Here is a 24499-nt window from a genome sequence, read left to right on the forward strand (position 1 = left end):
GCTTTCACCAAACCCGCTTCTCATGCTCCCTGGCTCTGTGACCTTGGGCAAATGACTGCCCCTCTCTCTGCACATCACTTCCCCAAAGGGGAAACATTGAGGAGTGAGGTTTGGAAACATCTGTAGGCCACATCTGGGAGAGAGGGGTACCATGGCCTCCCCACCCCCTTCTCCTGCTCTCCAAGCCCAAGGGTGGCAGCCAGCTCCTCAGCAGATACATAGACAGACACACACAGACAGACACCACAAAGACACAGAAACACCACCAGACACACGTGTGCATGTTCACAGATGCCCAGACATGCACTTGTTGAACAAATGCGCAACCCTTGACACAGCCCCTTTGATCAGTCTGGTAACCTTGTACTTTTCTGCCCATGAATTCCGTTCACACTGTTCAATTTCACACCACAGCCCATCACCAATTCCAAGTCCTCCTCTACGCTGAAGGAGCAAAACCAGACACAAAAGATGACTCCGTGTATGTGTGGAAATTTAGGAAGGACTGTCTGTGGGGTGATAGGGAGAAGGCAGGAAGAAGACAGGTGGGGGAGGAGGAAGACAGGGAAGAGGAGGAGGGGCTGCAGGAAGGTGGGAGGTGACTGTTAGGAAGTTGGATTTCACAGGAGCAAAATGCTTCAAATTGTTCATGTTAAATACACGTGTGTGTGTGTGTGTGTGTGTGTGTGTGTGTGTGCGTGCGCGCGTGACTCTGTGTCAGTACTCAGGCTTGAACTCAGGACCCGGGTATTGTCCCTAAACTTTGTCACTCAAGGCTAGTGTGGTTCTACCACTTGAGCCATAGCTCTGCTTTCTGCATCATTGCTGATTAATTAGAAATAAGAGTCTCTTGCACTTTTCCGGCCTGGCTGGCTTTGAATTCTGAACCTCAGATCTCAGCCTCTTGAGAACATTCAGTTTCTTTTCTATAGAGACCTAAAAACAAAACACTTACATAAATTTCAAAGATTCTTTCACCTGAAAGTTCCTATATCCACGAGGCATCAGTGACTCCCTACTATAATCCCAGCTACTCCAGAGACTGAGATCTGCAAGGTCATGGTTCAAAGCCATCCTAAGCAGAAAAGCTTGATAGATTCCATTTCCAAAATAACCAGCAAAAAGCAGGGCTGAGAGTGTGGCTCAGATGGTAGAGAACCAGCCTAGCCAGCAAGTGCAAGGTCAAGCAAATAATCCTCAAGCCAGTCACCAGTAGGTCCTGCCTGTAATCCCAGCTACTCAGGGGGCTGAGATTTGAGGATCAGAGTTCAAAGCCAACCCTGGGCAGGAATATCTGTGAGACTCTTTTCTCCAATTAAACACCAAAAAGCCAGAAGTAGATCTGTGGTTCAAGTGGCAAGGCACCAGTCTTGACCTGGTCCCAGGGCTGACGCAAAAGAATAACAATTTTATTTTTGTTTTGGTTTTTTTTTTTTTTGGTCCGGTCGTAGGGCCTGAACTCTGGGCCTGGGCGCTGTCCCTCAGCTCTTCAGCTCAAGGCTAGCACTCTACCACTTGAGCCACAGTGCCACTTCCAGCTTTTTATTTTTTTCTTTTTGCTTATATGGTGCTGAGGAATGGAACCCAGGGCCTCATGCATGCAAGGCAAGTGCTCTACCACTGAGCCACCATCCCAGCCCAAGAACAACAATTTTAAAAGACAATCATTTGCACCCAGGAAAAGCCCAGGCTACTGGTGCGGGACTCTGACCAACCCCAGCTTCTCACTGGCTACAACAGAGTGGGCGTGGCCAGGGTGTGGCTCCACCCACTCCCAGCTTCAGTTACAGGTAGAAGGAGGGAGGGTGGAATATCTGCTGGCTTTATTTTAAAGGAAAAAGAACTTTTTGACCCAAGAATCAGTCTTGGGGTCTTGTATGCCCCCCTCCTTCATAATGAAGAATGACCCCTTCCTGCTTTTCTTCATAAGGGCATGATGTTGTCTCGTCAACACTTCCTGGTTGTCATTTATGTAAGCAAAGCTTTCTGTGGCATGCATTCACTCTGGACTATGACGGAACAGCTCTGGAATGTTACTCTTACGCAATACTTCACCCCTCAGCAGCCATCTTGAAGTGGGCCTTCGCTGACGCACTTTAGCCCTCCTAGCCACCCGGGGAGCTGCTGAGATTTGTTGTCATTACTTACTGTTTCTCTTGGGGGACAAGTAAACAAAGTGAGCCTCCCAGACCCTAAGCTGAAAGGCACTCTCCTCGCCCCACGAATGAATGAATGAATGAATGAATGAATGATCGACCCAACAGCCCAGAGTTCTTCCTCTTGTGATAGCCGGAGAAACACACAGGTGTTGCATGGAAATTTGTGTTGAGGCGGGCCCCCCCCCACACACACACAAGGCTCACTGGCCAGTGCCAGGGGCTCCCTAGCACACAGTGGGTGCCTAATGCATGTTTACTCAACGGGGGCTTTGCATACATCACATTGTCTTTTTATGTACACCCCCTACCTCCCCAGCCTGCAAAGCTCGGTCCCTAAGCCTACATCTGTTAGAGACAAGAAATGGAGAAACATCTTTGTAGAATGTTTTTATTATGTAAAGGAAGGTCCTCGCTCCTCCCTCCCTCCCAGAGTGGCCCACAGAAAAGGTCTGAGCGGGAGGGGAAGGGGAAGGGGGGCTTAGGACTGAGGACCAGGGAGCTCACACCTGTATGCTTTCCTGATTCTTAATCCACAGCTCTCCAGCGAGACAGGCCTCCTTTTCCTTCTCCATCTGGTCCAGTGCCAAGCAAAGGGTCTCCAAGATTCCGTTCCTTTTGTAAACAGAAAGGAAAGAAGGCCTCAAATCAGAGCCAGTAGCCCCAATTCCAGGGGCTCCCCAAAGACAGCAGTCCCACCACAGGCCCTGCCTGACCAATGAGAAGACTTGAGGGGGCCCCCTGGCCCCCAGCCTCCCCTCACCCTGAGCCGGTGAGTCTGGGAGCTGGGCTGGCCTCTAGCCTCAGAGCCCTCTGAAGGAGAAGAGGAAATCTTTAGCACTGCGCCTCATCTTTTCCTCTTTGTATCTCAGCCTGTGCAGCACCCCCTCCCAACCCAGCTGGCTTCTCCTTTTCCTCTCCCACAAGTAGCTTCGCAGAACAAACCAAAGCAAAGCCTCAGGGCTCATCTTGGAGACACTGTGTGTGTGTGTGTGTGTGTGTGTGTGTGTGTGTGTGTGTGTGTGTGTGTGTGTGTGTGTGCCTGGATCCGTACTCCACTGATGGAGAAACTGAGGTCCATAGGGAAACCAAGACCCCAGATTATAGCCTTAGCAGCGGGGGTGGGGGGGAGAGCTCCATCCAGGCTGAGCTGGTAACATAAACCATATTGTATCTGCCCCAAATAGCACCCACTGAACTTTTCTCCAAAACAAAAAAACAAAAGCATTTAATCCACCCGTCCTCCTACATTGCTGGGATTTACACGATCGCCCTTCTATTTGCAACCTAATGAAGAATTCAGACCCAACGGTAACAAATACCTCTCCCCAAGCCACAGACCCATTCTTCCACCCCGGTGGACCCCAGATCTAATCTGCAGCTTTCCCGCCCCCTTGGGATCTGTCTGTACGCAAAGCTTTCCTGCCATTCCTTTTCCAATCAGGAAACCTTGCTCCCAGCCAGCTGTTTTATCCAGAGACCCCCAGAATATGAGAACATAGCGTTGGGTCCCCGCTCTCCGTTCTATGCATCCACTCTCTCCGTTCTGTCTCCTACCTCACCAGGCATTCATCTATTATTCACTCAATTAACAAATATGTATTGAACAGCTATCTTCCAGTACTGAGCTGGGAGCGGGAATTCAGCCATGAACAAGGTAAACACAAGTCCCTCTGTCCTCCTGGAACTGGTCTTCTATGACGGAAGATGGATAATATGCACCTGAACACAGAAATGGGATAATTCTAGATATTGATTAAGGCTACAAAGGAGAGAGGGAGGGAGGGAGGGAGGGAGGGAGGGAGAGAGAGAGAGAGAGAGAGAGAGAGAGAGAGAGGCTAGATAACTGAGAATGTTGTAGTTTTAGACATAATGATCAAGAAAGACTTCTTTATAGAATCGACACTCCGATGAAAACCTACATTACAAAAAGAAATCAGCTTTGTAAGGATCCCAGGAAAGAAGGGTGAGGGACCTGGGGTGAGGGACCTGGGGTGGGCGGGGCACCGTGGGGCCGGGCTGGAGAGCTATGGAGAAGTGTAGGCTTCTGTAGAGCGGGCTGAGGAGTGTGGATTCAATTCCAGGTGCCATGGGGAGTTGTCTGAGGGCTAAAGGCACGATCGAATTTATGGTCCTGCCGAATAACCTTAGCTATCGTGTGCCCAGCACACTGAAGAGGCAGGCAGGAATGGGGAGGCGGGGAGGCCGGGGAGGCCGGGGAGGCCGGGGAGGCCGGAGAGGAAGCCGCTGGGCTAGAGCAGGTGAGCTTGCACCGGTTTGGAGCAGGGCGATGGGGAGGTGGGAGCAGACGAGGGGCTCCGGCCTCCGGTGGGTGGGTGGCTGCTAGAGGCAGGGTTAACGGAAGGAGCAGACGGATTGGATTCAAGGCAGGCAGGAGAGAAGGGGAAGGGGCGGGGCCTGAAGGCAGCTCCGTGGTGTGGGCTCAGAGCTGTTCACACCAAGCCAGCCAAGTGCACCCTCTGCTCTCTGCCCTGGCTCTTCTCACTTGGAGTCAGAACCTCTACCCACCTAGCAGTCTGGGAAACCAAAAGGTCTATGCAAAAATAAAACAGAAGCCAGAGGCCGATGGCTCACGCCTGTCACCCTAGCTACTCAGGAGGCTGATATCGGAGGACTGTGGTTCGAAGCCAGCCCAGGCAGAAAAGTCCGTGAGGATCTTATCACCAATGAATCACAGAAAAAAAAAAAAAAGGCTGGAAGTGACGCTGTGGCCCAAGTGGTAGAGCGCTGGCCTTGAGCACAAAGGCGCTCAGGGACAATGTCCAGGCCCAGGGTTCAAGCCCCAGGCCCAGCAAAATCTGATTAATTAATTAGTTACTTAATTAATTAAAATAAAATTAGCACCATCACCACTTAGATATCATCAGGGTGGTCCCCAGAAAAGTATGGGGGTATTAGAACAAGCACAGGTTCCCAGAGCCAATGAGATTTGTGTTGTGAGTGTGTGTGTGTGTGTGTGTGTGTGTGTGTGTGTATGTGTGTGTATCACAGGCCTTTCCAGAGCCTCAGTTTCTCCACCTGCAAAGTGGCAACTATCTACCACTTCTCAGGGTGTCTGTGAGGACCAAAGAATGTGCGTCGTGATTACTCACATGGGAGCTTTGTTAATTATTATGATTATTGCTAATTATTATTATTATTATTGTAGTTTCTTTTACCATCCAAGGTCGGAGCTTTAGTCCAGTGCCAGCCGGCAGAGACTGGCTCTGCACTGTGAAGTTGATGGCGCGTGGTCCAAAGGAATGACCACTTTGGCCCAAATGTCCAACAGCATTTGCGTAAGAAGATAACAGGTAAGATGGAAGAACCAGACCCAATGACACAACTCTTTATTACCTTGCCTGTTCTAACAGGGATGTGTCTTCTGCCCAGTGAATAAATTAAGTTTGCTTTTCAACACCCAGATTGGACATATCCCGACAGACTGCACCCAACAGACACTAGCAACAGGGATGCCATCTCTCCTGCATGGGAAGACCAAATAGTTGTATCCAAGTATGGTGACATACGCCTGTAATCCCAGCTACTCGGGAGATGGGTTGGGAAGACCATGAGTTCTAGGCTATCCAGGCAAAGTTAGCAAGACCTTATAAATAAATAATTTTTGAAAAAGGGCCAAGCACTGGTGGTTCACCTCTGAAATCTTAACTATTCAGGAGGCTGAGATTGGAGGATCCCTGGTTCAAAGCCAGCTGGGGCAGAAATGCCTGTGGGACAGGAAGGAGTCTCCAGTTGACCACCAAAAAGCCGGATGTGGTGGAGCTGTGGCTTAAGTGACAGAGTGCCAGCCTTGAGAAAAATAAAATTAAAAAAAAAAAAAAAAAGCTAAAGGACAGAGCCCAGGCCCTGAGTTCAAGACCCAGGATTGGTGCCAAAACAAACAAAAACTACTGGAGGAGGCTTAACTCTAATAATAGAGCGAGTCTCAATCCTCAGTATCAAAAAGGGAAACACAAAAATAAAAAGTAGCCCCGGGGCCGTCTAGAAGGCAGCCCATTCACCGGATACCGAAGGGAAAACACAGAGATAGTTGCACCCTAGAATGAAAGCTGTGCAGGGGGGGGGGGGGGTAGGGTTGTTTCTCTCTACGCAAATTTAGGCACACACTGCATGCGAATTCAAGCAGCAGCGGAAGAGAGGCCTGGTCAGACACACACCACGTCAAGCAACGACAGAACACACAGAACATTTAGAAGATGGAGCGCCAGCTTAACCCTTTGGTGCCCAAAGTTTCCAAAGAAATCTTTTTTTTTTTTTTCCTTTCTTTTTCTGGTCTGAACGGTTCCTGAAGTCTTTCTCGTCGGGATGGATCTCTGGTTGGCCTCCGCCCGCCCCCTCTGTATTCTGCAGCTACCTCCGATCTGTCTTCTGACCCAGCACCTCAAAGCACTGGGCAGCCGATGTTCCTCGAACTCACATTTCAAGAAAGAAAACGCCTTTGCCTCTCTTTGGAAGAAACCCCGGGGGCAGATTCTTGGAATTCGTTGTCGTTTCGTTCTACTGTTTTAAAGGCGTGAATGTCCCACTTCTTGACGGGGTGGGTGGGAAGGGCGTCTCTTCTAGAATGCAATGGAAACAACCCTTTTCTTGTGGCAGGGATGGCGGGAGAAAGGAGGAGTCGTTTTCTGATCCTTTGGTTCTGCGAGATAAGCAGATAAATGCGAACAAGACGCGGCTGCTGAGAAGAGGCCCCTTCCCCCCAAAAGTAAAATAAGCGAGGGCGGGGGGGGGGGCCTCCCAGCCCAGGAGGGACGCAGGGGAGCGTGGAGAGGAGGGCCGGTCACCGGCAGCCCCTTTGGCCCCTGTCGGCGCGGCGGCCGGTTCAGCACCGCGGACAGCGCTCGCCGCCTCCGTCCCGGGCTCGGCTTCCCGCAGAGCCGGGCGGCCACCGGCGCGCGGTGCGAGGCCTCCTCCCGCCAACCTGCCCGGGAGGGACGGGCGCGGCGACGCGGGGCGGCGGACGCTTTCCTCTCCGCTCCCGCGTCCTCCGAACGAGGCCTCGCCGCCTCCGACCGTGTTAACTTGGCCTCGCTGCGGTGGATCGCCCGGTGCCGGGAGCTGGCGGCGCCCGGGGGCCTGGAGAGGGGCTGGAATTTGTTTTAGTGGCACGGCCCGACGCCTTTCCCCACCTGACCCCAGACTACGCCCCAGCCAACGAAAACAGACACCTGAGAGAGGGGGAGAGAGGGGGAGGGAGGGAGGGAGGCAGGGAGGGAGGCAGGGAGGGAGGGAGGGAGGGAGGGAGGGAGAGAGAGAGGGAGGGAGGGAGGGAGGGAGGAAGGAAGGAAGGAAGGAAGGAAGGAAGGAAGGAAGGAAGGAAGGAGGGGAAGGAGGAAGGAAGGAAGGAAGGAAGGAAGGAAGGAAGGAAGGAAGGAAGGAAGGGTGGAGGGGAAGGAGGGAGGGAGGAAGGAAGGAAGGAAGGAAGGAAGGAGGGGAAGGAGGAAGGAAAGAAGGAAGGAAGGAAGGAAGGAAGGGTGGAGGGGAAGGAGGGAGGGAGGGAGGAAGGAAAGGAGGAAGGAAGGAAGGAAGGAAAGGAGGAAGGAAGGAAGGAAGGAAGGAAAGGTGGAGGGGAAGGAGGGAGGGAGGGAGGAAGGAAAGGAGGAAAGAAGGAAGGGAGGAAAGAAGGAAGGAAGGAAGGGAGGGAGGAAGGAAGGAAGGGAGGGAGGGAGTAAAGAGAGACAAAAAAGAGAAAGGGAAAGAAAAGAAGAAAATAAAAAGCATAACAAAAAAAGAAAAGAAAAGAAAGGCGAGGCGGCAGCGTGGCGCAGACACGGGCGCAAAGCGGCTGAGCTCCCTCCCCTCCCACAGACCCCCAACCCACGCCCAGGGGAAGCCAACACAGAACCAAAGACATTCCTTCTTCTTCACCCCTCCCCACCCCACCCAATACAACAGCCCGCGTCCATCCGTCCGTCCCTCCGGCCACACACAACACAGCCGCGGCTCTGCGGCTCTCTCGGAAAAAGGTCCGCTTCTCAGTTCAACAAGGGCACACACAGAGGCCATTTCATTACCCCCTCCCCCCCATCTGATCCAGGATAAAAGAGGATTCCTTCCCCCATTCTGCTCATCTAGAAATCTCTTGCTTCACTCCCCCAACCCAGCTACCCTTGTAAGGGTGGAAAGTGCTGGAACGCAGTAGAGTAGGCTCTCTAAATCCTACAGGACACACACACACACACACACACACACACACACACACACACACACTTATACACATCCTCTAGCCAGGGTCAGTAAAGTTGTTCGCTTCCACCTCGCCTCCAAGAACCAAGGCCAGGCAAGCTAGGAGTTTATGTTGGAGGAATTTGTTCCCAAAATGGAGCCGTGGAGCTGGGGTTCCGCGTGGAGGTGTGAGGCAGAGGCCCGGGCCACGCGGTCCACCATACCGTCCCAGAACTCCCCCAAGTTCGAGCCCGCGCCTAGGCAAAGCAGATGGCCTCAACCACGCCCGAGCCCCGCGGTGGACAGACCGGTAACTCACCCCTAAAATAAAGTGCAACACCCCCGCCCTTCAAAAAGAAAAAAAGCCTAGAATTTTATTTTTGAAACACCTTTCTGCCCTCTCCCCTCCCTCCTCCCCCGAGAAACCTGGAGGTGGGGGGCAGGGGGGATGGGAGGGGGAGACCAGAGTGCCGGGATCCACAGCACCCCAGGTGTCTCCAAGAAAGCGGGGGTCCCCACGGAGGCTCCTGGGGAGCCGAAGGTCACGCAGCAGGGTAAACATACTCGCCTGGGGAGGAAGGATCTGGGGTCCCCTTCCCTGCTTCCCTCCCCCCCTGCGGTGGGATCCGCCCCCTCCCCCCAGCCCGTTGTTCAGCCCCGCCGCTGAGTAAAGCGCGCCTTTCCAATGCAGATTTCCCTTTTAACACCTTCTAAACAAAGGCTAATGAGGCCACTGCTTTACTCTATCAACACACAATCATTAGCAACCGAGAAATACACACACGCACGCGGGGGCACGCGCGCGTACACACACACACACACACACACATATAGCGGCAGGTTCCCAAAGTCAGAGGAATTGTAAAGGAACCCATATTAAAATAACAAAAAGGAGGTGGGGTGTGGAGGGGCACAGAGGGGGAGGGGAAGAGAAGAGGGGGAGGGGAGGGGGAGGAGGGGGAGGGGATAAAAAGAAGAAGGAAAAAAAAGACCAAGAGAGAAAGAAGGTAACCGAGACACAAATTAGCAGGCTCTCCTTGAAGGGAGAATGATGTGAAAGTTGGGAACCCTTATTTTGGAGGTTAGGGGTCACTGGCAAGCTGTCCTTTGGGCTTTGGATGGAGTGGAGCTTGGGGCATCTTGGAAACTGCCCCCCAGGGCTCCGTGGACGGACGGGATGGGAGTCAGGCGCTCCAGTCCTCGGACACCAAAGACCTGAGCTGACCTCCAAGACAAGAATTAGGGCTCCCTTAGGCAGCTAGCCACCTGGATCCCCCTTCTTCCTGCCAGGGGCCCCACCACCTCGAGTGTGGGGTTCCCCTCTGAAGGCAAACAGCAAGAGTTTCTCTTGGAAGTTCAGGGAGGGGGGATGCATTCCTAGAGATGCAATCACAGGAAGGAAAGAGGGGACCCCACTTCCAGCCCCCAGATAAGTGGGAGCTCTGAGCTGGGGAGGCTCCAAAGCCACATCGCCTGTCAGTTCTGAGCTGAATCCTGCCACGGGCTCCAACCCAAGGAGCCGGGAGATCACACACACACACACACACACACACACACACACACACACACACACATACCACACACACACACACACGCACTCACGCGCGCGCGCACACACGCACACACACACCACTCGTGCCCAGCAGCCTCCTTAAAGTTCAAGTCCAAATATTAGTGCGGGGCCCATTCCCAGTGAGGAGGGAAAAGGCTCTGGAAGGAGGTGAAATTCACGGAGCCGGTGCCATTGTTGATTTAACTCTTCCCCTAGAGAGAGAGAGGGAGGGAGGGAGGCAGGGAGGGAGGGAAGGGGGGAGGGAGGGAAGGAAGGAAGGAAGGAAGGAAGGGAGGGAGGGAGGGAGGGAGGGAGGGAGGGAGGCATGGAGTCCCAGTGTTTTTGATTAAACGTCCCAGGTCGGCCTGCCCAGTTAACCAGACCGTTAATTAAGCCCGGCTTGATTTAACTGACAGAAAGATCTTGCACCCCGCAGAGATGTTTGGGGGGGGGACCATGCGGTCCACTAGACCGCGTGCCTGGGCACGGGAGCCTCCGCCCCAACCCCCCTCCCTCTCTCCCCCTCTCTTTCCCCGCCCCAGGTTCCCTTCGGGCCGGGGCTGCTCCGCTTTCCCTGTCTGCACTGGGGGCTTCCCCGGGTGGGCGGCTGGACCCCCGGGTCGCTCCCCCACTCCCAGCCCAGCCCACCCCGGCCCTGGCGCGCCTCCCTGCGCTCCGGCCCGCTGGGCGCACACCCCGCGGCGGTGCGCGCGTGCCCGGTCCGAACCGATCGGAGGGTCCTCGGACGACCCCGCACGGTGGAGGGCGGAGGATGTGGGGGCCGGGGTGTGGGGGGAGAGGCCGGGGGCCCCCTCCCCGGCCCAGCCCGCGGGCGCCCGGGGCCCAGGCTCGGGGCGCGGCGGCGCGGCGGGGCGCTGAGTGTGTGTGCGCCGCGCGCTCTATATTTACACCCCAAACAAAATAATTACACTTTTGTCGGAGGGAGAAAGCCAGTGATTAGGCGCGGGGCTCTTTGCAGCAAAACAGTTTCTCAGTGGTACACCAGTATAATTTTTCACGGCTGGCTGAAATCAAAGAGGGAGGTAATGAATCCGGCGAGCAATTTAAATTTACAATTTGTAACGCCGCCGCCGCCGCCGCCGCCGCGCAGCCCCGGCCGGGAGCGCAGCGCCCGGGCGCTCGCTGCGTTTGTTTAATGTTAAAGCCCAGCCAGCGCGCGGGGGGCTGGGGTGAATTTGCGTGTTGGGGGGGGGGACGGAAAGGGAGGGGCAGGGAGATAAATGATCAAGGTCGGGAGACCACCATCCAAGACACCGAAGGGAGAAGAGGGGGCGAGAGGCGCGCTCTGGGTTCCCCCGCATGCACCTGACTCTCCAAGAGAAAACGGCGCCCTGAGAAAGATCGAAAAGACCCGAAGCTCGCAGACACAACCATTCCTGCCGGGCCACGGAGTCTCCCAGCTGAGAAGGGAGGGTTTCCTGGGAGGACGAGCAAGGTAGGAAGGAAATGTCACCTTCGACCTGGAGAAACAACTGCTCCAAATGCCCGGGAAGAAAAGAAAGAAAGAAAAAGCAAAACCTCTCATTTCAGCATCGCCTGGTAGTGTGGACTGGAGGGGTCAAGAAAAGTACCTGGGGCCCCAGTGTAGGCATCCGTGGCTCTCATCTGTCATCCTAGTTACTCTGGAGGCTGAGCTGTGAGGATCGGGGTTCAAAGCCAATCAGGGCAGGGAAGTCTGGGAGACTCTTATCTCCAATTAACTGGGGTGGGGGTGGGGAGCCAGAAGTGGAGCTGTGGCTTAAGTGGTAGAGTGCTAGCCCTGAGTGACAAAGCGGAGAGACAGCACACCCCCGGCCCAGAGTTCAAGCCCCAGTACCGACAAAAAAAAAAAAAAAAAAGACAAAAACTCTTGATCTGAGCGGATATGCGCTTCATCACCAGTAATTAATTACCGAACTCAAAGGGGAATATGCGAACGGCGTATTACTAACTCGACGGGGCTTAAGTGATTGGGAGCAGATTATTATCTTGTTTGTCTTTTGTCTGTTTCACTTATCCCGAGCTGTCTGCGGAGTTGTAACTCGGATACTCCTTATTCTGGGAGGAAGATTTCTATAGAGTAAATTCCACCAACATCTTGTATAGTGACATTACATCTCCATGCATTACCCTGTTAAGACATAAACGGTTTATTGGTTACAGAATGGGGGGGGGGAATAATTTCACTGCTTGGTCACCATCTGTTAGTGCTCATAGGGCTGGGATATCGGCATCTAATAGTGGATCTGCTGGCCCTTGAAGATGTTGGGCAGGGGAGAGCCAAACCTCCCAGGCGGCAGGGCTGAGGGGTGTCTGGAATTGGAGGTGAGCGGTATTGATGGCGAGATTCCCCCCACCAAAAGCAACATAGCTAAGTTCAGTGTCAGATTCCTGGAAGTATGATTCTCATCTGCTAGAACCGGGGATTCAAGCCCACCCACCCCCTTGCCCTGGAACAAACTCGTCCAGGTTTGGAAAGACCGTAAGCAGCTGCTCAATGCTCTTCTCTCCTCCTCCGGCCACCTTCCCCAGCCCGGCACTCTGGCGGCTGGGGCCTGGCCGAATGCATGCTTGGAAGGAGAGGAGAGTCTGTTAGAACTGGGTATGCAGCTCCCCTCCCCATGGGCTCAGGTGGAGAGAGGCCAGGCAAGGATCCTGGCCCCTTTGTGGTGGCTGGAGAAGAGTGGACTTCGTGGCGCAGAGAAGGACCCCAGGTGGGGAGTTTTAACAACCGTGCAGTTTGTCAGCGTGAATGCGCGTCCCTGGTCCAGATCCTTGCAATCCCGGATGAGAAGTGTCACGGGATGCAGAGAAAGACAGGGAGACAGAGGGTGAAAGAGACCGAGAAAGGAGGGAGCCAAAGGGGGACACCAACGAGGGAGGGACGGAGAAGTTGAAGGCAGGGAAACCTCCATGAGACAAAGACTGGAAGGGGGCACGGTGCGTCTACCGGAGCCAGGAGCCTTCCTCCCCTTCCTCCCCTTCCTCCCCTTCCTCCCCTTCCTCCCCTTCCTCCCCTCCTCCGGGTATCTCATTTCTTTCATCCCTGCCCTGCTGCAGCTCAAGGACCATTCATGCCTCCGGCAGGCAGGCCAGGTGCTGCCCGGATAGTTCCTCTGAGGCTCTTGGAGGCGCTCGACAGGCCTAAGAAGCCAAGCTAGGGCCATCCTGCGTGTGCCTGGTGTGCCTGGCCGTGCCCATCTGTGGTGCATGCGCCCCGCCGCTGGCAAGCTTCACGATCTACCGAAACCAGCGGGAGCTGGAATTCATCTTCCAGAGGCCCAGCACCCCGTCCCCAGGAAAACCACCTCCCCAAAATACTGTGGAGAACTGGGGAGGGAGAGAAGTAAGCCTGTCTGTACCCCAACATTGGTACCTGCAAATCCATACACACATACAGCATGAATGCAGGTAAGTACACACAAAATGCAAACACACACTGCCTCAAAAACACTACAGGTCACGAAAACAAAATTCTACCATCTGAAGTCACAGACACAGGCACACACTAATACAGATCTGTGAAATTCTACACTCATGAGCACAGGCAACCCAGGGCAATTGCACACAGGGTCTTGTCAAGCACGCTCACATGTATTTACACACACACACACACACACACACACACACACACACACTTCCGATTTTGAAAGCTCACCTTCACAAGCATAGCCCACCCCAGGGCGTAAATAATCTCCAACAATTCACACACAAGAAATGCCCGCTTGTTTGTTTGGCCTCAAGAAAACACTCTCAGACTACTCTGAAATAAACACACACGCACGTTCATACACACAAATATTAGCAGGACGTGTACAATTACAGACACGGGGGAAACATTTGCACACAACAGTACACATACCAGAACGGATTCTCATGTCTGATTACTAACACACTAGAAACAGATATAAAGGATGTAATTCGCCAACATCAAACAGACACTGCGAAACTCAGTAAATAACACCAAACAAACATTCACAGCCAGGTCTTGGCACCAACCCCAGCCTGGCTTCAACCTTTGGGTCCCAGCCATGTGCCTTCAGCCTTGTTCTCTGGGAGCAGGACAAATGTCGGAGGTTCATACTCCCATTCTCTACGAGGGAAGGCCTGGTCCCTTCCCTATGCTCAGGCTGACACCCCTGCACTCACAAGGAGGGCTCCCCATCACCTTGCACCCCGCCCCCAGGCCCAAACAACCCTGGTGGCCGCTGCAGCTCCAGCGACTTTTAAACAGCCGGATTGAAGCTGCAGCCGGGCTGGAACTCCCCCACCCTGGGTGTGACCCACTCACCAGTGTCCCCGCTGGCATCTTTTTCAGGAACTGACTGTGGAGGGCTACCTCCTTCCTAGGTGCCCACAGAAAGACCCGTCCTGATGGGCTGGAGAGGGCTGTGCCCAGACCCGGGAGCCCTGAGTCTCAGCCAGAACAGATACAGCACCCCCCCTCCCTGCGCCAAAAAAAAAAAAAAAAGGAAGAAAAAAAAAACCCCAAACTAAAAACCAGCGGGGCAAGAAGCAGGCCGGCCAGGCAGGAAAAACTACCGCAGTAGCCTGGTGGCCTCCGTCTCTCCCTGAGAAAGGCCAGGTGTGACAAAAGAAGCCCAGGCCAAACAACTGCGTTATTCTCCGCCCAGCTTTGGGGCTCAGCCTCCGGGGTTGCAGGGAGAAGGTGGAGGACTGGGGTTGGGGGTGGGGGTGGGGGAAGCAGAGACCCTTTGAGGTGGGGGGGGAGGGAAATGGACAGGACAGGAGGAAACTGTCCCTCTGGGCCTCGGACAACTTCTTCAAGTTCCGAGGACGGCCGAGTGTGGAGGGGGGGCGGGGAAGGGAGGAGGGATTGTCTCCCCCCCCCAACTAGGCCTTCGAACCTCAGCCCCAAATATTTGCGGAGAGAGGGGGAAGAGAGAGAGAGAGAGAGAGGGAGGGAGCCGAGGTTGGCGGATCGCGGATGGCGCCCCTCCGTCCCCCCCTCCCCAGCTCCATCCATCCATCCGCGCCCCCCTCCCCCAAGCCCGGACTGGAAGGTAAATACTTACTTATCCTCCGAACCAGGTACAAGCTAATACTCAACAATACTGATGCCGTGTTTTTTTTGCTCTGTCCCGACCGCAACGCTGTAGCCAATTTAGATATGCTATAAATTTAAGCGGTTGCCATGGCCACGGCGCGCCCATTGGCCGCCGGGCCCCCTACGTACCCGGCCACGTCATCAAATCTGAATAAGGATGCGCGAATTAGGCGGCGGCCAGACAAAGATGAGGATCGGGACCGCTTGAAAGTGGGAGAAAGTGCGGGCCTCCATCACCGAGGGGGAGAGCCGACCGGCCGCGTCCGGGGCCCCGGCCACGCACCGGGGACGCCAGCAGGAATCCGGGAGCCCCCCGCCCGCGCGCAGCGCCCCGCGGCATGAAGTTGTAGACGCCGCCCCACCCCCTTCGCCGCAGGCCGGGAGGACCGCGCCGGAGAGGGGCTCCGCCGGCCCCGCCGAGCCCCCGGCCGGGTCCGGACTCGCCCCGCGCCGGCGGCGGCGGCGATCGGAGGCCCCCCCGAGGCGGAGAGCGGCCCAGCGGAGCGGGGGGCCCGGGGGGAGGCCCCCGCAACCGGGAGGACGAGGCGGCCCGAGCCGCCGCCGGCGCGCGGGGCTATGATGGTGCACTGTGCGGGCTGCGAGCGCCCCATCCTCGACCGCTTTCTGCTGAACGTGTTGGACCGCGCGTGGCACATCAAATGCGTGCAGTGCTGCGAGTGTAAAACCAACCTCTCCGAAAAGTGCTTCTCGCGCGAGGGAAAGCTCTACTGCAAAAATGACTTCTTCAGGTAAGAGGGGGTCCACCCCCCCACCCCCCGCATCGCCCTGCCGCCTGCACCCCGCTCCTCCGCGCCGCCGCCGCCGCCACCACCGGGGCGCAGCGCGCGAGCGCCCAAGGGAGGACCCCAGAGCCCACCCCGGGCTCGCGCAGCCCGGCCCCGGGGGAAACAGGGCGAGGACTCTGTCCCCTGCTTCCCTCCGGGAAAGGGGTCTCCCCCCAAGCGCGCGCGCCCATGGATGAGGCTGCCCGGGGCGCTGCCCGACTGTCCCCCCCCCCATTAGCCGGTGGGACAGCAGGGAGGAAGCCGGGGCAAACTTGCGCTCCAGCACTCCCGGCCCCTCCCCTACAGCTGGCGCCCAGCTTCCCGGGTTGGGGGGGGGCGGTTGGATGGCGGTACCCCGGGGAGTTGTGTGTTGGGGGTGGGTGGCTGGAGGTTTCTCCTCCTGAGCCGAATCCTTGAGCCCAGACTCTGGGATTAACAGAAACTTCCCAGCTCCAGAGGGGCTCCGCTAGAGAAAGGAGAGCAATTCTTTTCCTCTCCTGCTCCCCTTAAACACCTGACCTGTATAGATTCCCTCCCGATGTGTTGAAGGCCACTAGCCAAAGGAAGGCTGAGAATCAGAATCTTTGGGGTCTATGCTGGACCGTGTCTCACACACACACACACACACACTGGCGGGCTCCCAGGAAGGCTAGGACAGACCACTTCTCTGGGCCTCAGTTTCCCCAACTGAGAAATGCCAGGGGAGCTAGAGCCGGGAGCCTCTGGCAGTGTCGGGAGCAGTAGGGACAGCTTAACCCTGCCATCTTCCACCGGTTGTCTAGAGCAGCTTTGTGGGTGAGAATTCCAGGCGCAGAAAGCAGGGGGTGAGGGTGTGATTAGCACCTAGGAGAAGGCAGCAGCCCGCCCCACGGCTCTGCGCTTGGGCTGGAGGCGGGAGAAAATGTCAGCCGCACCTTCACGTGTGTAAACTCCCCGGGACCCCCTCCCCAAGGCCCACCCCGCCCCGTGTGGTGGTGCTTGCAAAGCACCTAATAATGATTTTTGATAAGGTACGTATGGCCAATTACGGGGCCGGATAAAGCCAAAAGTGACTTATGGCTCCTAATGCCCTCACTATATCAATGTCACCCAAATTCGCCCTGTTTAGAGACATGGGTGAGCATGGGCATGAGGTCCCCCGGAGTCCCCATCCCTTCTCCCCCAGGCCTTCACCGGTCCCTCCCCCTGGGGGGGAGTCTGTATTAGCCGGTGTGGAGGAGGCTGCTTTCCCCCTGAGCTCAGGGATGGGGTCAGGAAGCAGGGAAAAGGGAATCTGGTAGATTCATGCTGGTGGTGGTGGGGTTAGAACAGTCTTCTGCCCCCATTCTGCCAGGGCCAGAAATGGGAGGAGGGCTGAAATTCAGTCTCTTGTTTCCAGAGGCCGCCCCTCTCCAACTGTACTGGCCATAGCTTCCAGCCTGGTTCAGCAGCTCCACCATAGGACATTGGGAAGACTCCTAGTGAACACTGGGGTCACAGAAGAGTCCCTCTGGGCTCAAGCCCACTCCCCCCCCCACAGCTAGGGCCACCTGGCCAGACAGATTGGCCCCCACCTGGGCTCCACCAAACTAGAAAAGACCCTCCAGGAGGGTCCCTTGGCAAAGCCACAAAGTGGCCCAAACCCAGTCTCCTGGCTTTAAATCCTTGGTGGAGCCCAAAGCTGCCAAGCATATGTGTCTGGGAGATGGAGGCAGGGAGGTGCCTTGGCACAACTCGAGAGCCCCTGCTTGGCTGAAGGCTGCACCCAGGGTTGGACCCTTTGCAGCCCGAAGAGGTCTGAATCACACACACACACACACACACACACACACACACACACACACCCTCCCACCCCCAGGCCAGGAACAGCCCAGGACATTTGTCCCAGTTCTGCTCTGGCCAGGAAGGACAAGAGCGGGAATAGAAGCTTCTCAGGGCAGATGGAAAGAGGCCAGGGACCGGAGAGACTGAATGCCACCCCCCCTCCACACACGCGCGTGTGCACACATACACACACACTCCTGTCCACCTCGCAGTGACAGGCGCCTTGTGTCCACAGGCGGTTTGGCACCAAATGCGCCGGCTGTGCGCAAGGCATCTCTCCCAGCGACCTGGTGCGGAAAGCACGGAGCAAAGTCTTCCACCTCAACTGTTTCACCTGCCTGGTGTGCAACAAGCAGCTGTCCACCGGGGAGGAGTTGTACGTGATCGACGAGAACAAGTTTGTGTGCAAAGATGACTACCTGAGCTCCTCCAGCCTCAAGGAGAGCAGTCTTAACTCAGGTAGAGCGGCCGCCGCGCCCCCCTCCGCTTGGCTCTCTCCGGGGCGGTGTCTGGCCGCCTGCCCTCGCTGCCGCCGCCGCTCACACAGTTCACTGGACTGGGCCTGTTGGGAAGGCGTGGAGAGGACTGGGCAGCAGGGCCCATTTTGAAGTCTGAACTTCCGTTATACTTCAAGTTCTGGAGCCTTTACCCAGATGCCCTCTTCACCTCATTTGCAGCGGCCTAGTTTATTATTCTGTATCCTGTGAGGGCCTTGCAGTTATTAGATTTGGAGCTAGGAACCTGGGGAGGAAAATGTACTTTTTCTTTTTTCTTCTCGGGTGATTCCTTCTCCCCAAGACCCAGTCCCCTTCCCCAGCTCCTGAGACTCGCCGGGAGCTAAAGAAGTCCCTTTCAAGGCCCAGCCCCTCCTGGAAAGAGTGGGCGGGTGCCACGGTCCCTAGGGGAGGGGCTGTGGCTGGCTGGGGGTGGGGCGGGAGGGTCCCTGCCCCCGCTGGTGGTCACCGGGGCGGCTGGCACCGGCCCCTGAACTGGAGTGGAATCCGGCAGCAGCTGACGCCGCTGTCCCCTCCCTCCCCCATCCGTCCGCCCCGCAGTGTCATCCTGTACGGACCGCAGTTTGTCCCCGGATCTCCAGGACCCGCTCCAGGACGACCCCAAGGAGACGGACAACTCCACCTCCTCGGACAAGGAGACGGCCAACAACGAGAACGAGGAGCAGAACTCCGGGACTAAGCGGCGGGGCCCGCGCACCACCATCAAAGCCAAGCAGCTGGAGACGCTCAAAGCCGCCTTCGCCGCCACACCCAAGCCCACCCGCCACATCCGGGAGCAGCTGGCGCAGGAGACCGGCCTCAACATGAGGGTCATTCAGGTGTGGCTCGGGTGGGGTCCCCGGGAGCGTCCTCGGAGGAGGAGTCCCTGCCTGAGACTCTCCAGGGTTCTGCTGTGCGGGTGGGTCGGGCCCCTGCGGCTGGCAGGTGGCGAACTTTGAGCCAAAAAGATTCCCTGGAGACTCACTGGCTTTCCAGTGATGGGGGTCACTGCGCCTGGGTACCCCCGTTCTGGTTTTAAAACCTTTCTGGGCCCCAGAAAGGAAATGTCCCAGATCCCGATGCGCGCTGGCTGGCAGACAGCCAGACAGACAGCCAGACAGACAGCCCCAGCTCAGGCTCCAGAGCGGAGGCCGGCGAGAGCCTCGCTGGGCAGGAGGCCTTTATAAAGCCGTCAGGCGGCGGGCGAGCTGGGGGCCTGGAAGCCCGAGTCTCTCCACGGGTCTGCGAAATCCTTCACCCTTGGCTGGTTCTCCGAGGCCCCTCTCCGCCCCTCCCGGCCTTAATCCCGACCGGCCTCCGCCTCTCGGGAGTCCTGGGGTGCCACAGGCGCTAGGACCCAGCAGGGGTGGCCTGGGCAGGAAGGGGAGGGGAAGCCACGACCCGCCCCCCCAGCTCACAGCCCCCCCACCGCCCCCCTTCTGTCCCAGGTGTGGTTTCAGAACCGACGATCCAAAGAACGGCGGATGAAACAGCTGAGCGCTCTGGGCGCGCGGAGACACGCCTTCTTTCGGAGTCCGCGGCGCATGCGTCCGCTGGGCGGCCGCTTGGACGAGTCCGAGATGTTGGGGTCCACCCCGTACACTTACTACGGAGGTAAGGGGCACCCCGATCCCGCTGCTTTGGGCTGAGGGTGCAGGGGCGTCGGCCTACGCGTGCTTTCCACCGCCCCAAGTATTCCCAGCTCTACACACACACACACACACACACAGAGGCTGGATACAAAACCCAAGACACGCGTGGAGGGACACATGCACACACACAACTTACACACAGATACTTGCAGGAGCCCATAGCAAGCATGACACCACTGTCTGGTGAAACACATAACACACGAGAGTGACACATGGGTACACACGTGTCCACGGACACAACCCAGCTAGAAACAAGGGAGCCACAGGCACAGCCCATTCCCCCCCACATTCATTGCGCACCCCCAGAAGGGGAGACCCACACATCACACTGGGCAAAGGCCACCCACAACTCGCACGAACCTCCCCGCCAGGGAACAGGCTCCTTCCTGCTGCGGTTGCCTGGGAGCCTGGCGTGTTTGGGCAAGGTGGGCTGGCCACATTTGGGGTGCGGTGGGGGTCTGGAGCTACTTCATGCCTGCGTCTTGTGAGATTCCTCAGGCGGGCCACTTTGTTCTGCGCCAGGGCAGGTCCCCGGTCTGTGCGTCTGGCTCGCTGTTTCTGCCAGGCCGGCTGATCAGCTCCAAGCACCCCGAGATTCATCTGGAAATGTGGGCGCCCAGATGTCCGCTTTAAATGTCTAGGTCTGGGGTGCTCGGCGCAGTGTCCGTCCATCCCAGCTCCCTCCCACAGGATACTGGAACTCCTTTGGGGGGGGGACAGGACAACTCTGGCCCAACGTCTCCCCCCTTCCCAGACCCCTCGGCCGGAAGGAACGCCTTCCCCACCTTTCAGTGTCAGACCTTTCCAATTTGGGGAGCCACGGGGACGTCTCACCTTAGGGGTATCTGGGGCCTTGTGGAGTCTCTCCGTCCCTCCCACCCTCGTCCGCCCCCAGGGCTTTGCTTGGGCCTAGTAACCGAGTTCGGGAGACGCGACTTCCCTTTCAAAAGTGAATTTGGACTCGGTGGGGGGGGGGCGGGGAGCCAGGCTTCCAGAAAACCCCGGTGAGTCTCGGGCGTCCCGCGTCCGCGTAGGGTGGAGGCTCGGCAGCGGAGGCCCCTAGAAGTGAGGGGCAAAGCTGCGAGTTGTTGCCTCCCTCCCCCCTCCCGGCCGCCCCTCCTCCATCCTCCCCCCCCCCAGCTTTACCTCCCACTGCACGGCCCCGGGCCCCGGCTGAAGGGTCGGGGCGGGGGGCTGGGGAGGGGGTGACTTGAGTCGTGAAGCCAGGGTTCTTCGGGGAAGCGGCGAGCGCCGCTCCAACCCCGCCGTCTTCCTCCCCTCCCCGCGCGCCCGGCCTGCCGGACGGGATGGGATGGGGAGGGGGTGGACAGGACGCGGGGTGGGGGCGCGCTCCCCTTTTTCCTAGGAATGGGCGGGTGGGGACCGGACTCCCCGCCCCCGGCGCGCGAGGCCGCCCGGCCTAATCCGCGCTGGGCGCTGGAGATGGCGGCCGGGCGCGGGCGGCGCGGGCGGCGCGGGCGGCGCGGGCGGGCGGCTCCCCGTGGGAGCGCGGACAAAGCCTCCGCCGCGGCTTTTGTGCCCCATTCAGACGGCGTTTGTTCCAATTACCGCGGGCCCGGCCGCCATATGGGCGGAGGCGGCGCGCACGGCGACGCCGGGGCCTGGGGCCCGCTCCGCGGGGCTCGCGCCGACGCCGCGCCCCTTCCTCCCCGCCTCCCTCCACCCCCCTCGACTTCATCTCCCGGGGATCCCCCCATTTGCCTCGCCTCAGCCTCATTTCTCATTTCCCGGGGTGAATGCAATTGGCGATTCACCCCAAAATTTAAAAAAAAAAAGTAGCGTGGAGATCGGTTCAGATGTTCCCCAAGCCGTTGTCCATACGGCCACCCCCAGACACCTCCCGTTTGGGTAGATTTAGAGAAGAAGGAGGGGTGTCCAGAACCCCCCAGTGTGTGAGAGCTGGGGCGCAGAGCGAGGAGAGACTCCCGCGTCGGGCTGTGGCGCGTTTCCTGCCGTTCGAAGCGGGTCGCGGTTGCCCGGGGGACGCGGAGGAGCTAGCGTGGGTGGGCGCCCGCACCCCGATTCTTGAGCGGCTCATGGGGGGGCGGGTGGGGGGGCGACTGTCCCCGGATCCTATCGAAGGGCAGCGGATTGCTACAGAAACAATTTGTTAAGGTTGGGGGGAGGGGTCGGCCTGGGGTCCCGCACCCCAGAATGTGTGGGGTGCTCATCTGCGCATTTTCCTTGGGAGAGGGCTCAGGGTCCCCACGTAGCTCGGAACCGGGGTGTCCCCGTCAAATGACCTCCTTGGGCTTCGCTTTCTGGGGTCCAGGCGGGGAACGGCTGGTTCACGTGTTCGGATCCCACATCCACGCAGACGGTGGGACCGTGCCGGGCCGGCGGGGCGCAGGGCGGGCGGGGCGGAGGGAGCCGAGAGCGCCCCACGCGCTGTGCGTCCGGGCTGTGCGCCCCGGTCCCCGCGCGCCCCGAGCTCCCGTGCGCTCTCGCCGGCGCCCGGGTCCCGGCTTCCTCCTCGCGGGGGGCGTCGCCTCCATCCCGCGTCCTTTCCGTTGCGTGCTCCCCTCTGCGTCCTCGGGGTCTCGAACTCGGGTCCCAGTTGCGAGGGCTCCCGACGCCTGCGCCTCTCCTTTTTGTTTCCCCGCTCGGGTCTTCCGCGATCCGCCTTTGGGTTTTCTCCAGGGCCTCCACCCCGCGGGCCTGGCGTCCCCCCACCCCGGGTCTGCGGGCTGCGTGGTGCCCGCCGCCCCCCGCCGCGGCGGCTCCACCCAGGCCGCAGCGCACGGACGGACTCTGAGACCCCGTCCCCGGCCTGTGTCGGCGACCCGGGGCTCATTTGAGGCCCCTCATCTGCGCTGGAGCCCCTCTTCCTTCGGACCCCGACCTGTATCCGAGCCCCCCCCCTTAGTTTCGGCCGGCGCGCCGCTCGGTCCGGCCCACCCGGTCGATCCGTGCCGCGCCCCTGGCCGTGGTGTCCCCGGGTCCCTGCCGGGGAGCGGGAGGGGGGTGTCGGGGTCTCACACCCTCCGCCTGTCTCATTGCCCCCCCCTCCCCTGCAGATTACCAAGGCGACTACTACGCTCCGGGCGGCAACTACGACTTCTTTGCGCACGGCCCGCCGTCGCAGGCGCAGTCCCCGGCCGACTCGAGCTTCCTGGGCGCCTCGGGCCCCGGCTCGACGGCGCTGGGCGCGCTGGAGCCCCCGCTGGTGGGCGCGCACGCCGCCGACAATCCCCGCTTCACCGACATGACCTCGCACCCCGACACGCCGAGCCCGGAGCCGGGCCTGCCGGGCGCGCTGCACCCCATGCCCGGGGAGGTGTTCGGCGGCGGCCCCAGCCCGCCCTTCCCCATGAGCGGCACCGGCGGCTACAGCGGGGCGCTGGCGCACCCCAACCCCGAGCTCAACGAGGCGGCCGTGTGGTAAGGCCGAGGGCTGGGCCGCCCCTCCCCTGCCTCCGACGACCCCCACAACGACCCCAGCCCCCCGACGCCTGGATGCAGCCACCGAAACCAAAACGCCCCGACGCGATCGAGGCCTGGGTCTCCCTCAGGGGTCCTCTCTCGGGTCCGCACCCAACCTGCAGCTGCTGCTCGGCGGCGTGAAGCCCCCCTCCCGCCCGTCACCCACCCCCCCGCGCCCCGCTGACCCTCGGGGAGCCCCCCATCTCTCCCCCTACCCCGCGCCCAGCGCTCTCCGGCCAGCCGTGAGCAATTTCTTGGGACCAAAGTCAATATTCTGGAAGGTCAGGAGACTCCCCCCTCCCCGCTCCCCGACCCCCCCACCTCTCTGAACTAAGCGAGGGTCGACCAAGGCCGAGGGGTGGACCGTGGGGTCTCCCCACTGGCCGCAAGCCCGGCGGGCATTGTGTAATCTTACTCTGCGCTCAGCTTTCCCCATCTTAAAAACAAAAAAAAAAGGATGATAAGAGAGAGATTGAAAAGGAGAGGGAGGGGGAGAGAGAGAGGGGGAAGGGGAGAAACACGTGGATGGGGGCGAGCTGGCACCTCCTGCTGGCCAGCTTGGAGTCTCAAGGTCAGCTCTTCTGGGAAGGGGGCCTGGATGTGGCCAGCCCCGGGCCAGCTTTCCTCTCTTGCCTACGTTGACTTGTGTGCGGAGCCTGGACAGTCCAGGCGGGACTCGAACACCCACCCAGGCTGCCCTGTACCTCCCTGGGCAAGGCCTCTGGTTTCTGAGCTCTGGCCCGTCGGCCACTCCCCCTGCTCCCCGGGGAGCTGGGGGCCAGGGGGCTGGGCAGTCAGGATGTACAATATTCTACTTTTTTGGAAGTCGAACGCTTCTAGTTTCCTTATTTTGTATAAAGAAGAAACAAATAAAGTATGTTTTTGTGTTTACTGTTTATTTATGGTACGCTAGTGATCACCGGGCTGGACATTTTTATATTTGTAAGAGGTGGGCGGGGGAAGGGAAGGGAAGGAAGCCAGAAAGAGGGTTACCTTAAAAAAAAAAAGGCATTTTAAAAAAAGAACAAAAAAATCTACTTTTTTTTTTTAAAAAAAAGGATTAATAAAAAAAAAGTCTTTTTTTCCCTCGGGATGTGTGGCTTATCTTTCTGTTCCCACCTTAAGGGGTGAGAGTCCATGGAAATATGTTTTTTCTCTCGGCCTGTTGTCTCCAACATCAAAAGAATGGGGGTGCGTAACCCCTGCTTGTCCAAAGGGAATTCCTTCAGTGGTGGGTGGGGGTGGGGGTGGACGGTTTCTGTGGGAGCCCAACCCAGTGTTTTCTCAGATTTTAACACGACCCTCATCCTACACAGACCTTCAGAATGGTCGACGGGTGGATGAATGGCTCCCAAGAAT

General features: G+C 58.1%; 1 protein-coding gene across 1 annotated transcript; it reads left to right on the forward strand.

Moving 5' to 3' along the window:
- Window positions 1-15538: 15538 nt before the first annotated feature.
- On the forward strand, window positions 15539-23129 carry LOC138806590 (LIM/homeobox protein Lhx5). Its single transcript, XM_069992013.1, has 5 exons — window positions 15539-15711; window positions 17786-18009; window positions 18606-18883; window positions 19493-19658; window positions 22735-23129. The coding sequence occupies exons 1-5, from the start codon at window positions 15539-15541 to the stop codon at window positions 23100-23102; spliced, it is 1209 nt and encodes a 402-aa protein (XP_069848114.1). The 3' UTR covers window positions 23103-23129.
- The last annotated feature ends 1370 nt before the right edge of the window (window positions 23130-24499 follow it).

The sequence above is a fragment of the Dipodomys merriami genome, unplaced genomic scaffold, assembly GCF_024711535.1.
Source record: "Dipodomys merriami isolate MVZ:Mamm:240054 unplaced genomic scaffold, mDipMer1.0.p SCAF_400, whole genome shotgun sequence".
Classification (NCBI taxonomy): Eukaryota; Metazoa; Chordata; class Mammalia; order Rodentia; family Heteromyidae; genus Dipodomys; species Dipodomys merriami.

What these genes read in the sequence shown, in the direction of transcription:
- LOC138806590 (XM_069992013.1), top strand. Translation starts at nt 15,539, where the DNA reads ATGATGGTGCACTGTGCGGGCTGCGAGCGCCCCATCCTCGACCGCTTT. An exon ending in TGCAAAAATGACTTCTTCAG is followed by an intron (nt 15,712 to 17,785) that starts GTAAGAGGGGGT and finishes TTGTGTCCACAG; the next exon opens with GCGGTTTGGCACCAAATGCG. An exon ending in GGAGAGCAGTCTTAACTCAG is followed by an intron (nt 18,010 to 18,605) that starts GTAGAGCGGCCG and finishes TCCGCCCCGCAG; the next exon opens with TGTCATCCTGTACGGACCGC.